This window comes from Suillus paluster (assembly GCF_016628075.1).
Source record: "Suillus paluster strain FC165 chromosome Unknown EDB91scaffold_2, whole genome shotgun sequence".
Lineage (NCBI taxonomy): Eukaryota > Fungi > Basidiomycota > Agaricomycetes > Boletales > Suillaceae > Suillus > Suillus paluster.
In genome coordinates, this window is record NW_024537562.1 from 1,990 (window position 1) to 17,905 (window position 15,916).

The 15,916-nt window shown below is 48.9% G+C and overlaps 5 protein-coding genes across 5 annotated transcripts; 3 read left to right on the forward strand and 2 right to left on the reverse strand.

The window, feature by feature from the left end:
* Positions 1-218: 218 nt before the first annotated feature.
* Positions 219-511, reverse strand: EDB91DRAFT_1241958 (uncharacterized protein; the record flags this gene model as incomplete). Its single annotated transcript, XM_041322135.1, has 2 exons — positions 219-334; positions 394-511. The coding sequence occupies 2 exons, from the start codon at positions 509-511 to the stop codon at positions 219-221; spliced, it is 234 nt and encodes a 77-aa protein (XP_041183418.1).
* A 3,268-nt stretch (positions 512-3,779) lies between these two features.
* EDB91DRAFT_1332607 (Calreticulin family-domain-containing protein) lies at positions 3,780-10,005 on the reverse strand. The gene is made up of 21 exons (XM_041325404.1): positions 9,739-10,005; positions 9,492-9,690; positions 9,304-9,442; positions 9,041-9,250; positions 8,823-8,989; positions 8,297-8,771; positions 7,986-8,248; positions 7,497-7,934; positions 7,234-7,447; positions 7,094-7,181; positions 6,921-7,039; positions 6,613-6,871; positions 6,409-6,557; positions 6,208-6,229; positions 5,949-6,019; positions 5,455-5,865; positions 5,281-5,399; positions 5,058-5,229; positions 4,647-5,006; positions 4,215-4,592; positions 3,780-4,163 (listed from the first exon to the last, which is right to left on the reverse strand). Exons 1-21 carry the CDS (start codon positions 9,923-9,925, stop codon positions 4,050-4,052), a joined length of 4,554 nt encoding a protein of 1,517 aa, XP_041183419.1. The 5' UTR covers positions 9,926-10,005; the 3' UTR covers positions 3,780-4,049.
* Positions 10,006-10,039: 34 nt separating this feature from the next.
* Positions 10,040-11,036, forward strand: EDB91DRAFT_1095199 (Prefoldin). Its single transcript, XM_041316923.1, has 5 exons — positions 10,040-10,128; positions 10,188-10,354; positions 10,407-10,497; positions 10,550-10,603; positions 10,663-11,036. Exons 1-5 carry the CDS (start codon positions 10,096-10,098, stop codon positions 10,684-10,686), a joined length of 369 nt encoding a protein of 122 aa, XP_041183420.1. The 5' UTR covers positions 10,040-10,095; the 3' UTR covers positions 10,687-11,036.
* A 304-nt stretch (positions 11,037-11,340) lies between these two features.
* Positions 11,341-12,772, forward strand: EDB91DRAFT_1193162 (major facilitator superfamily domain-containing protein; the record flags this gene model as incomplete). The annotated part of the gene is made up of 3 exons (XM_041320558.1): positions 11,341-11,406; positions 11,469-11,610; positions 11,664-12,772. The coding sequence occupies exons 1-3, from the start codon at positions 11,362-11,364 to the stop codon at positions 12,770-12,772; spliced, it is 1,296 nt and encodes a 431-aa protein (XP_041183421.1). The 5' UTR covers positions 11,341-11,361.
* Positions 12,773-13,235: 463 nt separating this feature from the next.
* On the forward strand, positions 13,236-14,976 carry EDB91DRAFT_1076828 (uncharacterized protein; the record flags this gene model as incomplete). Its single annotated transcript, XM_041314889.1, has 7 exons — positions 13,236-13,411; positions 13,452-13,616; positions 13,664-13,720; positions 13,811-14,063; positions 14,111-14,187; positions 14,216-14,859; positions 14,918-14,976. The coding sequence occupies 7 exons, from the start codon at positions 13,236-13,238 to the stop codon at positions 14,974-14,976; spliced, it is 1,431 nt and encodes a 476-aa protein (XP_041183422.1).
* Positions 14,977-15,916: the final 940 nt, after the last annotated feature.

The window sequence follows — 15,916 nt, forward strand, 5'->3', positions numbered from 1 at the left end:
CGGGCTTTTGTTATAACGCTGAGTAGCTGCCAAGAAAATTATAATTACATCTACCTCCGCTAACCATGCAACATATAGCGCGTTCTAGTCATCGTAATATCAATGCGTAAAGGTAGCACATAGGTCGCAACTTCTATCATTCAAAATCACCAAAGCCCAGCAATTTGTCATCGTCTGCCGCAGCGTAGTCAAGAACGCGTCGTAGATAAGTAAGGTGCTCAATTGAGAATAGTAAACCCCTCGGCCTCTAACAGTTGGATAGTTCTCTGAGCAGCTGCCTCCTTTGCAGCCCTCTTGTTCGTCCCCGTCCCATGACCGTATGTCATATCGTCGACTAGATGTACGTAGTAAGCAAAAACACACCTGAGCATTCATTAAGACAAAACCACGCACTTAAATAAGTGCCAGTCCACACAGTGTTGTTCTGTGGGCCGCTACTTGTTTCCTCGTAGGTGAAGTGAGCGGCGGCCTTCGCGCCGTACCGACCCTGGAGGAAGTTGTTGAGACGCATAGTGAAGTCTGTTAATTATGGACGGTCAGCAAGATGCAGGGAGCAGCATTGCTGCCTCGGATTAAAGGGTGACGCACGGTCCATTATGAACGGCTTGAGGGTTGGACTTGTAAGTGATACTGCGGAGGATTTATCGTTCAGGTGAGACTAGCTTTCTGCTGGTCAAAAGCATCAGGTAGCATGGCTCATATAAATCCCCTCGTGAACTTGTAGCTGTGTCTGCCCGAGAAACAGTCTCCGTTCAAGGGTGACAAATCTCTGAACACATCCAACGAGTAAAACGTACAGCACGGCTTTGAGTTATCCATTACTCACCAACTTTTGCTAGCCCAAATTGCAGAAGCTCCATGCATCATGGGTGACGGAACAGAATTTGAAAATCAAACTTACTCGATCGGACCCGGATAAACCACAGGGTTGGACTAGAAAACGGAGCGGAACCCTTGAATATATGGCATAGCAGACTCTGGCGTGTCACGTTGACAGAACCTACGATATGGGGCACCGATGGGCTTACATGAGAAGCCCCGAGGTCCGACAGGCTGTGAGTTTGTTTCTCATCGCTGGTGGAGCAGAGATAAGACCTTCTGTGGCTGCTGCGCGACTAACCCGTTCTTGACCGGGGACGCGAGTATCTGGCAGATAGTAAGAATACAGTGGTGCTGCAGATGTTTCGGTATCCTAAGAGCACAACGCGGGGTCGACAGATGCGCGTGTGGGGTATGACAGCAGATACAGAAAGGAATGACAAACAGAAACGTTGAGTGTCACTTCACAAACCGATCGACAATGGTTTGGGTTGATGCGTGTCTATGTATCCATGTGATGATAGGCGCCACTGCAAACCACGCTGGACCATTGAGCCAAAGCTTCGGTCCCTAACTTCGAGGAAAGTGAGGTATGATGCAGGATGCCGTCAGGGTACTTACACAGCGGTGACAAAATAACAAGAACCCCAAGTGTGGTACGCAGGGTGAAGACTGCACTATTCTATTAAAGACGGTGCAAGCTGTATTTTTAGCAGGTGTCGTTGTCAATTACCCCAAGCAAGCGCACACACGGACCACACGAAGAACAGATAGGCTATTCGCGTGCTCAATGCCACAAGTCAGGAGACAGTAGCGATGACAAGTCCATATGCGGAAGAAAATCTTCTTCGAAAATTTGAGGACTGTGTCAAAGATAAAAGTTAACCGTATGGCGGTATGATGTACATCAATTTGTTCGTCCCATTTCCGCAATGACAGGAGCGGAGGACAGATACGACCGATAATTCGTCTGTTCAATGTAACTAGGAGCATTTACTAATCAAATAGGCTCTGCCTCGAGAAACACACACGAGGCAGTGGGAAATCGAGAAGATCGTAAGGCCATGCACGTCCACGCTCACGAGCCTGCACTGGTACTTTGTGTTTTTCACAACGTAAACCTGAAAGTGCTAAGCCTGGGGGACAGTCAACAAGTTGTCCGAAGCAGTTCTATGATCCGAATTCCAACGCGCCAGAGTCATTGTAACTCCAGAGATTGAATCTTATCGCATATTACAAGTTGCCGACCAGTTTGCAATTCCGAAATGCGTGCTCTGCGCCGCTGCGGTGCACATTGACTTGAGAGTCAGTGATGTCCTTACATCGTTGACTGCGTCTACTCGCGCTGTATGATTATATCTGACCTTCAATGGGATATCTTCAAGCTGGTCCATGACGCTTTTACTATCAAGCGCCGGACGTTCCTATTAAATTTCTAAGCGAAAATGAAACGAATATATAAGTAATATTAATAAGTACATCATAGAGGTGGCTGTGTAACCAATCTCCTGCCTGAATATTATTGTGCAACCACAAGTATGGAGGCCGAAAGTGCTGAGGATCAACGTGACATTTCCTCACGTCAAGGTGCCCACAGCGGAAGCGGTGCTTCTCCCGTGCTGCCTGCATCTACTCGCTGTATAATCATATCTAAGCCTCGGTGGAAAATATTCATGGAGATTCGGACATTTGATAGGAGACAGTCACTCCTGGCGCTTGCCTTGACGCGCTTGTCATTCACTGAACCTGCACTAGACCTTTTGTGGCGAGACCTGGATGGGCTTGAACCACTTATCAGATGTGTCTCCCACAAAGCCTATGGAAACGGGATGGAACACAGCTAGTCAGTCACTGGGCTCTGGCTCATGGTCGAGAGTACACCAATTCACTCCATTTGACAGGAACTTCAAAGACCCATGACTTCCCATGACTGGTCTATTTTTCGCAAATATAACCACCGTGTCTGTTCATTGCTCTATTAATGTTCTGAGCCGTACATGGGAAGTGGCACCGATATTTGCCGCGCTCTCAGTTGTCCTCCCTTCCCCCTTCCCTTGCTCCCCAACTTGACGTCCCTTACCTGGACTGAGGCTACCAGAGAGACATTCCCATATATCCAGCTGTTCTTGACTCCAAAATCGACGAATCTCAAAATTCACGCAGGCTGGTTAACCACCTTTGGACCATCCGAATAGTCTATCTTGTTGTCTATCCAAAAGTCGTGCCTTCCTGTCTCAGATTTTAATTTCAAGTTCGATCAATCCATCCCATTGTCCGTGGGCAGGGGTGGAGAATGATGCAGAATAGAGGTGGGGATGTGAGTGGAGAGGGGTTCGGGAGGATAGCAGAAGTGAGAGCGGATATTCATTTTGACTAAGTCTCGTCAGACGTTGAGGAGGAAGAATTTTTTAAACAGTACATCTTGAATTCTCTTTGATGCTTTGCGCTCGTTCCCCTTGCTCAAGTGTTTTCTCAATCAGGCCACTCCTGATTCGAGTCCCTCAAGGAATCTCTTTGGCGCATCCACGACCCACAAATCGGCAGCAGGTGTACGTATGTTGTATCATAATCCTGACATGCTATCAAGGACAGTATATGTACAAGCAATCCGCTCTCCTGCGGACGTACGGTGTGTAAATATGTTGCAGAACAGGGTGCAGTCGATGTGCGAGTGGATTCTTCTTTTCTTCGTTTGCAGAGCAAATAAATATTATACACAATGGGGCGGTTTCACAAAAGAATCCCCGTAACTTCGGCTGCGTTGGATTGTGCACAAGCCTACGGTTTAGGCCCGGTGCACCGTACTGGCAGCGCACCAACGTACATATATAGGCAAGACTCAATGCACTGGACTTGATCAAAAGAATGTATTGACTCCTTGTGGTATGAGTCCCACAGGGATGAACGGCCAACTGAAGGTCAATATTACCGGTGGTCAACATGGGCTGAACTGCACACATGGAATTGCCTCCGCAGAACCAAGCGTTCCGTACTTGGTACTCGAATCTCAGATACCACTATGACGCTGGTTTTGAACGCTGAAATTGATTACGAAGAGCGACCGTTTACAATAATAATGGCAGTGCATACATTTTACTTCCCCGAGCCAAAGTAGGCAAACGACGAACAAAAATCAATACTGGTAGTGGTAGCGGTCGGCATGCATGATCTTTGCCCCGCCCCCTCGTATCAGGAAAGCTTTCGCTCACCCAAGAACCGTCACAACGCAACTATTTACGTTTCTTGACGGCGCTTTCATCCTTCTTCTCGCCTCCTGCAGGTGCAACAGGTGTACTATCGGCCTTTTGTTTGTCATCGGGGGTAGAGGTGTCCGTCTTCTTTGCCTGTGATGATGTAATTCAGTAAGGGAAGCCAAGGAAAAATATGGTACAAACCTTAGCCACAGGCTTCTGCTGCGAGCCGACGAGACCGAATACAACACCAAGCATACCGAAAAGAGTGAAGACGACACCAGCGAGACCAAGACCAGTCTCCGGGTGGGCTTTAATTGCTGATATGGGGTCCTCCCGAGCAGCGTCAAGGAACTGAGCAATTTTACCGCGGACATGGGAAACAGGGTCCTCCAACAAGGGCGGGATGTAGTAGTCGCTGTCATCATCGACGGACTTAGGAGAGAGAGACGACTCGATGAGCTTCTTGACCTCGTAGGTCTCGGCGGCCAGAGCCTTAGCGTCGTCAAAGGAGTGCCCGACGTAGATGTTGTTGAACAGAATGTCCTCAGTCATGGTCCAGAGTTCGATACCGACACCACCCTGAATGCACGAGGTAAGAAGCTAATACAAAAGGGATGAAGCAGAAACACGAACGATCTTGTTGAGGTGCTTGACTGGCTCTAGATCTTCAAAGTAGTTGGGGTTGGGGATCTGGCGTGGGGACCACTCGCCGATGTAGGCAGGGTTATCAATCATGGGCGCATACCACTTGCCCTTGTACTCGGGGTTGGCCTTGAAGGGGCGTTTCCATTCACCACATCCAGGAGCCTCATCACAAGCCGGGTTGCGGACCGTGGGCGCAAACCAGTCACCATCTTCCTCGTCATCCCACTCTTCGGGCTTCTCAGCATCTGGGTCAGGAATGTGCTCGGGTGCATCATCCAACCAACCCTCGGGCTTCACAGCCTCCTCATCAGGGATCTCGTAGGGCTCAGTCTCGTCCCAGTCCTCAGGCTACGCAGTAACATGAACGACTTAGCTCAACATTACGCTGGATGAACGTACCTTCACGGCGTCAGGATCACGAATCCTCTTCTCGTCGACCCAGTCTTCAGGCTTCTTGTCTTCAGGGTCATCGATCTCCTTCGGAGGGTTGACAGCAGGAGTGAAGTCCTCAAGAAGATTGCCCGAGCGCTGACTTTCTCCATTGAAAAGTACATCGTACGTGTTGTCGGGGCTGAAACACGCGTAAGTTGCGGGCCAGGTACATATCATGAAAGAAACTTACTTGACAATGAGGGTGTAAAGGTTGGTGTCCTTTCCAAAGGTGGGCTTTGGAGGGACAGAAAGGTGCTTCTCCTCGAACTCGCCAGTAATTGGGTTCTTGTGGCGGAAGATGAAGTGGAGCTGCACAAAAGAACTTGTCAGAGAAAAATTACAAATGAATAGTTATTGCTTTCACCTTAGTGCCGGGGCAAGTGTTGTCAGGTCCGAACATCACAACCCAAGGGGTGGTATCCGAGAACTCCTTCCCGCTGGTCTGGAAACCATCCTCAAGGAGTTTGATGTAACCACCACCACAGTTGCCGCCCTTCTGGTACTTGACTTCGTACTGAATGACGAGGGGTTGGTCTTTGAAGTCGACAGGGGCGGCGAATGGTGCAGAGATAGCGTGGTGAGCAGCCTTGGACTTGGCAACGAGACCCTTCTCGCCCTCAATGAGGGGCGTCTCGGGTTCCTCGACCTCCCATTTACCGACATAAGAGAAGATTTCGCCACCAACTGGTGTCTTCTTCGTTGCCTCTGAAGGCGTCCAACGTTCAGAATAATCATCGGTGAATTGCTCAATGAAGGGAGCTTTAATCTCTGTTGGCTACGAATGAAGGGTCAATTACGAGTTCAGACAAGCGGGTCGCATGTATGGCATGGACACGTATGCAACAAATGCAAACGAACCTTGAATACAGGTTTGGAGTCCTCTGACGCCAACGCGCCTGCAGCAGCTGCCGCGAGGATGACAGAAAGCGCTACGCTTCGCATGTTAAGAACACGAAGGACCAGAGACGGTAAAAAAGACAAGAAGACGTTTAAGGAGCGAGGACAATATGCGTATCAAAGTACAAACCACCAGCGCGCTCTTATGCTTTCCCGGCTAACTCCTGCCACGTATACTCTCCCACGCCCGACGTCATTCCTTAACCTTCTAGATACTTACTCGCGTTTAACTCGCGTCTGCGCTGCAGTTCATTTTTACTCAAAAATGCACAACAAGAGCGATCATATACTAGCTACGTTACATACATGCGCGACACCGGCCCCTTACCCAAGTAGATCAGCATGTCCAGATGCAGACAGAGCCAGCTATTTCTGTCCGTCAGCGCACAGAAATTTCAGTATCGCAACGAGTGACACTCACCACGAACTCATCGTCCAAGTACTTGGATACGGCAATCTGATCACCCAGACCCTTGCGCCGCCGCGTTTTCAACACGAGATCCCGAGCCAATGCTTGTCCTGATGCAGGTTCTAATGGCCGCAGTTTGATGCTCGTGTCCGTAGGGTCACCTACACGCAATTGATTTGGCCGCATTGATAGGGGAATGTGCACCGTTGCACTTACCAGGAACTATTGACCAGTGATCGAACACCTGCAAGCAGAATGCCTGACCTTGCGTGGCAGTCCGAAGGTCGGCCTCGAACCCATTTGCATCTATTACAGGAATTAAGGCTTTGACCGTATATAACGGTGAGCCGGCTTTGGGAATGTCTTGTGTGACATGCCCTCGGCGCCGAGCCAGAACGGTGTACACAGCTGATATACAGTCAGCTGGCGCCTGTACTTCGACATAGTATATGGGCTCCATGAGGCGTGGCGTAGCCTAATAGTCCATTAATAACCACAGTAATGTAAATGATGCGTAGCCTCACCATCAAAAACGAAGAGTAGCACACGCGGCGCGCTGTAGGAACAATCTGTCCACCACCGCGGAAAATTGGCTCTTGTGCTAGACTTGCATCCAGTATCCGGAACTTTACATTACGCATAGCTGTCATCATAAGCATCGAGAGCAAGATAAAGTCATGTCATAACTGATACGTACGTTCATCGCACAAAGGACCTTCCCGGGCTCCCCACTGGAAGCCTTGCTTGATATGCTCCTTCACAGTGCCAAGCAATTTTTTGTCAACCTGCACTCCAACGATAAGTAAAATGGCGTAATGTGAGGCCAGCAGACCTTACCTGAGAAGGCAAGGTATCATCGAGCAAGATATTCGGCCCACTCTCGTCGGGGCCGAACGCCCATATTGACCTTGACGCCAACAAATCCCACTGGTATTTCTCCTGGAAGAATGTACCGCGCTCCTTCGGGGTCATCCGCATGGTAACCCTCCCCCGTTCAATGTCTTCAGCAATACCTCTTTCCAAAGGCTCCGCGATCATGGTAAGTTTGTTCCTGTAGTCCATTAGAGAGGGGATAAGCGATGTATACTGATGATACCTACTTCTTATTCGGCGTATCCGCATAGCACTTCAGCGCACTCGTCTCCAAAACAGTTTCGCAGAACTTGGTCACTGGATCTGACACCTTGATCTCGATCTCAGCAAATAACCTCCGAAGGTCATGCATGACACAGTCCAGATACAATTCGCCTGTACCAATGAGCACATGTTCACCGCTTTCCTCGACCTTCGTGGCAGCGAGAGGGTAGCTCTTGTTGATGCTTCGCAGCCCAGACAGCATCTTGGGCAGCTCAGACGGGGCTATAGGTTCAATGGCAATTTTAAGCACTGACTCTGTCATGTGCTTAATGGGCCGGAAGATGTAGAGATCGTCGGAGATCGATGGGTCGGCAAGAGTGGCGGTCTTGGAAATGGATGCGTCGACTCCTGCAATGAGGACAAGGTTACCTACAGGGACCTCGTCTGCAGGGATAAAATATCTAAGAGGAAGAGGCTTACTCAATTGAAGCAATCGAATGCAAAGAGCTTACCGAGCTTCGCTCATCCAGATGTCTTCCACGGTAGCCTTGGCCATGTCTTCTTCGTCTTCTGGTGAGTAGCCCTCACCAAGTACTTTGACTGGTGTGCCCTTCCTAAGGGTGCCACTCATGACACGACCGAAGGCTCTGAATGACTGGGCGTCTGTTGTATGATACAACTTCGTGATTTGGACCATCACGGGCGCTTCAGGATCGCAAGCTCTCATTGCGACAGCGGCCTCAGAAGTTTGTGGGCCAGTGTATGTCCGCTCAACCTATACCAGACTCAATTCGATTCATCAATAGCACTGGAAGGCCCGTACCTTGCTGGCTGCTCCTTCCACAGGTGACGGGATATGTTCCACAATCATGTCAATTAGTCCAGTGGCAGGACCAAAGAACTGGTCCAAAATAGCCTTCAACAGAGGCCTGACGTCCATCTTGTACATGACTGGTTTTAGAGAGATGTTCAGCGATGCAAGAGTAGTTTTCAGGTCTTCAGTGTCCTCGCTCAATACATGACTGTAGAGCTTATATAGGGGATCGAGGATGAAGTGCACGAATGTGCGTGATTGCTCGGGGTCTGTAGCTTTCCTGGTGAATTTCCGAGTCTCGCCATTAAAGTATATGTCGCCCCAAAGACGGTCGGCGAACGCTGTGACATCGAGGGAACCAAAGGTGTCGGCATACATCTTGGCGAAAGAACGAAGAGTGAAGCACCAGCTCATGTCGGTGCTGGCGAACACAACATTTCCGTTTTCAGGACTGAGTCGTAGTTCCGGGTCTGGATCAATTCCACTGCAGAGACTTCTGGTCAACGAGAATGTACAAAAAATATGTAGTGCAAACCTGATGAAGGTGTTGATTTCTTCAATTGTATGCTTGATTTTGTAGTAGGCGTCTGCAGGCTTGATACGTAATTCGAGTATAAGTCTGTCGATTTTGTTCACGACAAGGGTGATTTTGATGCCCTCTTGTAGGGCATGTCGAATGACTGCTTCGGTATTGACCATCATCTATTCCAGCAGTTCAACTCACAGTGACGGTGAGTAGAAAAATCTGCTGACCCCTTCAACAACATCTACGACCAGCAATATTCCATCAACAAGACGCATTGCCGAAGCAACTTCGTCGACAAAATTCACGTGTCCCGGAGTATCAATAAGGTGTACCAGATGTGACTTGCCACTCGTCGTTGACAAGATGAGAGACATGGGCGAAGACTTGATAGAGATTTCCCGCTCACGCGACAGAATATGTGTATCCGTATATCTTGTCTGGAATCGACGAAACATAAGCCGTGGCAACCTAGATAAGTCAACTCACAAACCGGTCTATCCGCATCCCAGGCAAGTTTATGCGTCTCAAAAACCAGCATATCCATGAGTGCGGTCTTTCCGTGATGCAAGTGGCCCACCACAGCAACATTGCGAATCATCTCGGGAAAGGACATCATATTTAACAGATAACTGCATCTCTGTTGAGTGTAAGTCGTTTAAGTTCTCAAGAGGTGCGCACCCCTTGTCGAAGCGCGTCTGTGGCATATCCTTCTCCTCTACCGTCCATTTTCGCACTTTGATTGGTGCGACGATGGGCTCCGAAAGGGGCTGAGCATCTTCTTCCTGGACGAGAGTCTCTACGTCGGGACCGTAAACATCCTCTGCTGATGGATAGTATTGCTTGTCCTCATGCAGAATAACAGCATTATGGACGGGCTCTGGGAAGTTTTATGAGATACATACAGAGAATACGCATCGTCACAGACCATCGATCTCCATCAGTGCACCCTCCGCTGGCGGCATAGGCTCGTCATCATATCCTTCCAGTGTTGCAGGTTGCTGTTGGGGTATCTGACGAAAGTCCTGCTGCAGAACCTCCTCTTCCTCTTCATCTGAACCCAAATCCGCGCCTATGTAGTTTCCGAACTCATCGTAATCCTCGAAGGAAGCCATGGTGGAGGAGCGACTTAAATGTCAAGGACGGGGTCGACGTTGGACGCTGTTCAATGGACGCGTTCGAGTTGAGAATAAATTTTGAACTCCGGTCCAGCTCTAACTTCCTTACTTGAAATAGCCGTTGACGATCATGGAGCATTGAACTAGCACCGTCAAGTACTGCCAAAATGTCTGCCCTGCCGGACGACACACTACGAAAGGTGCGCATACAATTGCCATTCTTCGCGGTATTCTCGTATATTGACCCGTCATTTGGTAGATCTTGGTCCAAATTCAACAGACCGCCGTCCAGTCACAACGTGCTCTCAATATTTCTAGACAGCAATCTGCCTCAAAAGATCGCGAGCGAAGGATACTCCAGCTCACTATTGATGAGATCCAAGGTATTGAAGGAGATGTCAACTTGTACAAGGGTGTTGGCAAAATGTGCGTTTAGATGGCTCGTACGACAGAACCACTTATCAACTTGTCGTTATAGGTTTATGATGGTCCCCCGGAAAACGATGGAGCAAGAACTCAAAACCCAGGAAAAGGAGCTGACGGATGACATTAATAGCTTGAACAAGAAGGTAAAGTGCTGAATCTTTGTGCAAATATTGTGTTGACGCTGTGATCTGTCAGGCAAAATATCTTGAAAAGCAATTCAACGACGCACAATCTCAGCTGCGGGACATTGTACGTCTCATTATTTATTCGATCATCACATCAGTATTCATGTGTTATTTCGTATTCAGTTCCACCATAGCCCGAAGCAATGAGGCCTAATTTAACAGTTATTCAGCACGCACTACTGTAATATCAACAGATCACACTGTACAAGATCACACATGACATAAGCCCCGCAAGAACCTGTATTTGAGCGCTCGATAGTTGCGTTTCATGTACTGGCACTACAGATATTCAGAGCTCAAGTTCCTTCCCACACCAGTCTCCCCTGGGCAGACATAGACGAAGGAAGTCAGTCGTTCCTCCTTATTCACACAGCTGGAGAGCGAGGTGCTCTCCAAGGGCAACTTGGACGTGAACGTCTGAACATTAAGATCTAAGGGAAGAGGTCTTCAGAATATGCACAAAAAGCTGCGCTTTTGAGTACTTCGAGTTTCAGAACTGGAATGCTGGACTTTCCTATTAGATCCTACGTTTCGATCCGCGGATGACAATTCCAGGAAATTTCGGAACTCACTGAGCGGTGCGGCCTGGCGTGGCACGCCACGTATCACCTACTGATCCTCACGCCATCGCCAGCTGGACTGACGGCACCCCACATACCCATTATTAGGGTCCTTGGCCTATTTTCGCGTTTGACCTTAGCTTATCTTGATGCTCTTGACTGGTCTGTTCATACAATGGTCCTCAAGTGGTTGCTGAACAGACTTCACCCGTTCTCATCTCATCATGAGACGAGCGACGAAGAGGAATTCAAGCTTCCGAACATGGCGTCCCTGGTCATCATGATCGTAATGAATTTCCTTCTTCAAGTAAGACATCTACTGCCTGGGACGTTGCAAAGGTCACTCACATAATCTTCTCCGTCCCTCAGATATCATTTTTCATCGTCGTTTCATCATCGAACAAGTATACAGAGCACTTGGGAGGAAATGCCACTTTCTCCGGTATCATCATCGGTATTCCAACAGCCTTCGCTGGCCTTGCTTTGATTCCTTTGACGCAGTATGATAGAGGTGCGGTCGGGTGTCTTCCTCTCGTTAGACGATATTTCAACCTTCATTGTTAGGGATGTACAAAATGCCCCTTCATGTCAGCTGCTGCTTTTCCATTCTAGGTCAAATTGCCTACGCTCTTGCGTTTCCGGTCAACTTCTTGTATTTGATTCTGATCGGCCGTTGCCTCACCGGTGTTGCATTTTCCATGTTCATGTACTGCAAACGGTACTGCACGGACCCTCAAATTGTTGGAATAAGACGAAGGACGACACTTGCGAGTTGGTTGGTCGTCTGTCAAGGTCTGGGCTTGAGCCTTGGCCCATTCCTCGGTGGCTTGCTGTACAAGATTGGGTTCTCCAACTCAATTTTCAACGGTTATACAAGCCCAGGATGGATCATGGCTGGTATTTACGCTGGCTTCTGGGTCCTGGTGACAAAATATTTTGAGGACGTTCCTCAACCACCAACCAAGACGAAGTTGTCTCTCCCCATAGCAAAAGGTTTCGAGACCAAGCCTTATTCATTAGCGCCTGCCACATACCCTCCGTCGCCCATTGACGAATCGCTCGGAACACAACTCTCACTGATCACACTGCCTCAGTGGGGCGTCATTGTATGCATGTGCTGGTTCTCGATGGTCTGCTTTTTCATCCTAGGCTCTTGGGAAGCCAACTTACCTGTGTTTGGTGCTGCCACTACAAACCTTCGCTGGTCTCCGTTTGACGCAGGAAATTTCATCGCTCTCGGTGGGATAACATGTTTCCCGTTCCTCCTCGTCAATCTCCTAGCTGTACGTCGTACGCAAGATCGCAAACTCCTTGCTTTCGGGACGATGATCGGCCTTGCAGGCCTTCTCATCTTTCTTTCCATCCTTCATATGGACAAGGTCAATTATGGCTCATTGTTCGCATGTTGGTGGACCGTGGCGCTTGGGTTTAATATTGCGACTACCGTAACCCTTAGTTTACTCAGCAAGCAACTCCCGCCCAAGTGGAACGGACGCACTTCAATCGCAATTCAATGCAGTAATTTTACCGGTCGCGTGACTGGCGCAATCTGGGGTGGTTCGGGCGTTTTAGTTGGCATGCAGAACTTTGTAGGATTGGAGATTGCTATGGTTGGTATCGGGGCTGTTCTGTTTACAATATTGTGGAGGGAGCTGAAGACGAAGACAGGATGACAGCATTGTCTGGTACTTTGCATTCCGGCTCATGAATTTAGAGGCTTTCAAAGTTTTGCAATCCTATGTATATAACTAGTCGTAACGGGATAGTATTTGTGGGTAAATAACAGGCTCCCTCCGGCTGAGGAGCTTATTCAACTTGAGGTGGGCAGCCACTACAGTCATGTTCACCCTTATCTCCTGTCCATATGAAACAGGGCTTAGGTTGACAATGATGGTGTAAATTTCGTTAGATCATGATGCATGATGCCTCACTCTTTCGTCGTCGTAAAATTTATTCCCTAGCACTCGGCTTCATGAACGCCACCCTATGGGATCGGAGTAGCCACTTCCTTGACAACTCGCCCTTTTCTAGCGTTGCGTGTTTCTCGAACCGACATTGGGCTTAACGATAATTACTATAAAGGACATCTTCTGTTTGTTATCTCGCCCTGGGTCATCACTGAACGAAGGTAGGCAAATGTTGCACGTTGAACCCCCATTGCGTCCAGAAGGGGATGCTCTCTACGTCCATACATTTTCGGAGCTCGACGATCGGGAATTCAGGCGCCCGCCAGTCGCTGTGCCTCACCTCCAGCATCAAATGGAAGAATCTAGTTACCTTACCTTCTGTCGTTCGGTCTCGGATGACTACGAGTGAATCCTCCAAGAAACGCAACGGATGATCGCTCGTCAGGTGGCAGCAATCCCGTGAAGGACGAATGGGATACGTGGAGTGGTTTGTTACAGAGCATCGGAATGAACGAAACGGTTACTTTTTCGAATACCTGCGACCACGGAGTTTCGACTTGTCTGCTGCCAAACCACCACCCATTTATCAAGATTTACTACTGTATAAGCAGTAAGCTGCCTCTGCTTAGTGGGCTTCGTTACCCTCACACGTCCCAGACTTACTGCAGACTACTCATGGATGGGTGTCACCGCTACTGTGACCTGGGCTTTGAAGTTAGTCACAAGAATATAATGCAATGCCCACGAGTCCTGACGGAAGGTTGGCTTTCAGTCTTATTGCGCACATAAGGCTCGACGAAGCAGCCTCCTTCTACCGGATCCTTCCTTTGATGGGAATTTACGGACCTTCAACGAAAATCTCAAGGTATATGCTCTAAAGCTCTGGTCGACGAAGATTCCCTTTGACGGAGACTCCCCAGTTGTCGACCAAACAGAAGAGGAGCCGGATTGGGGTGATAAGTTCTATGTCGAGCACGACCTTCTCCCGCACTACACGCCTCCTGTGCCCGCGTTGTCCTTCAGAGTCATTGCCTTTGATCTCTTCGGTACCATCATCGTGGGTTTTAATATTCGAATCTGCTCACCTTGCTCACCCGCTATCAGGACGGTGACGGTGTTGTAAATGACGTTATGTTTCTGCTATTACCAACGCATCCCGGCAGACCCCGACTATCCGAACTGTATCTTAAATTCGAACTTATGAGACAGAGAAAACGCTGAAGCACCTTATACCGACATGGTGCAGCATGTTTTGGAGGATGTCCGCACTTTTGTAGGAGCGCCGCTCAGTAGAGCTGTACTCCGGGAAGCTGTCCGGACCATCCTGCATCCTGGTTTATATGCAGATGCAGAAGCAGCTGTGAAGACGCTCCTGGATCAGGGTTATATACTAGTCTGTCTTCCAGTTCCGGATGCGAAATCATCTTCACTTCCCCAACTTCCATTTGATCTCACTGCGAACGATCAACCTGCGCCCCTTTCGGACCTCTTTGGCCAAATCTCCTCTATGTTTTCAGACATCTGGGGGCGCTGTCACTTGGCGTGCAGTAACGTTAAAAGCACCCAAATTCTTGTAGTGACGTCTAGTCATTACCGAGTGATGGAACCAGCGAACATGGCGGATTTCCCAACGGTTCTAGTTCAACGTCCTGGGGGCCTAGGATCGGGAGTCAACCTCAGGACATGTGACCCAACCTTAGCGATCGACGGATTACGGGCTCTACCAACGAAGCTACACGAGGTGTTGTCCGACCTTGGTCCTTCACTGCTGACGCGGGCCATGATTTCTGAAACCCAATACCGCGTCTACGGCATGTATCAGGTGACCAAATTACTTGGAATGGGAAGCTTTGGTCTGTTCACATGTATTCTTTTCTGTCTGAAATTCGCTGATATGCTTTGACCTGACAGGAAATGTATCGAGTGCTTTCCACGTTCTCACCGGCTCGGAGGCTGCAATCAAATTGTAGATTGCGTGGGATGCACTAGACACACCCTGCACGCTGCCTTACGAAGCTCTGGTGTATAACCTCCTGCGCGGATACATAGGCATTTCATCGTGCAAATGGAGCGGAAAGGGTCGAGGATCACATATCGTGATTCTCGATAAACTAGACGCGAATCTCGAACAACTACGACTATGCAGGGGCAAGTTCTCTTTGAAGAAGTTGGTTATGCTCGGATTTCAAATGGTTAGTGTGTTGAACACCCGCGCCGTGTCTCGTATTGATCTGCGTGCATTTTCTCAGTTGGATAGAATCGAGTTCGCGCATTCGCGAGGAGTTGTCCTGCGGGACGTCAAGCCTGACAATTTTGCGATGGGCGATGGAGAGGATTCTATTTATTCGACTTTGGCTTAGTGGAGCTTTACGTCGACCCATCGACTGGAGCACATATACCGTTCTGTGAAGTCCGTAGTATGCGAGCTATAATGTACATTTTGGACGAGGTTTGTGAACACCAATCTAATTTATGCTCAGCGCTAACGAGTCAGGAACAGAACATGGACGGTGAGACGGTCTTGAAGCATTGGGCAACGTCCTTCTATATCTTTTGCATGGTCGTCTGCCTTGGCAAGGCATTTACTCACCAAGCGAAGAGGCCAAGTTATTTCGGATTGGCGAGATGAAAGGTGGTTTAGCGTTCCGTGACCTACTTGCGCGCTCACCTCCGGAATTCACGACATACTCGATCACTGCCGTGGTTTGAAGTTCGAAGCAAAGCCGAACTACGCATTGTTGAGACAGCTCTTCAGCCGGATAGTAGACAGGGAAAGATTCACGGAAGACACCAAGTTTGACCGGGTTGGATGACAGTTCCTTCAAAGGTACACTGGTGCCTGAAGAGTATAATTTGGATGTCCGATTCACAGAGGGAGATTTGACCACGCTACGAGCATACGCCCTCGCT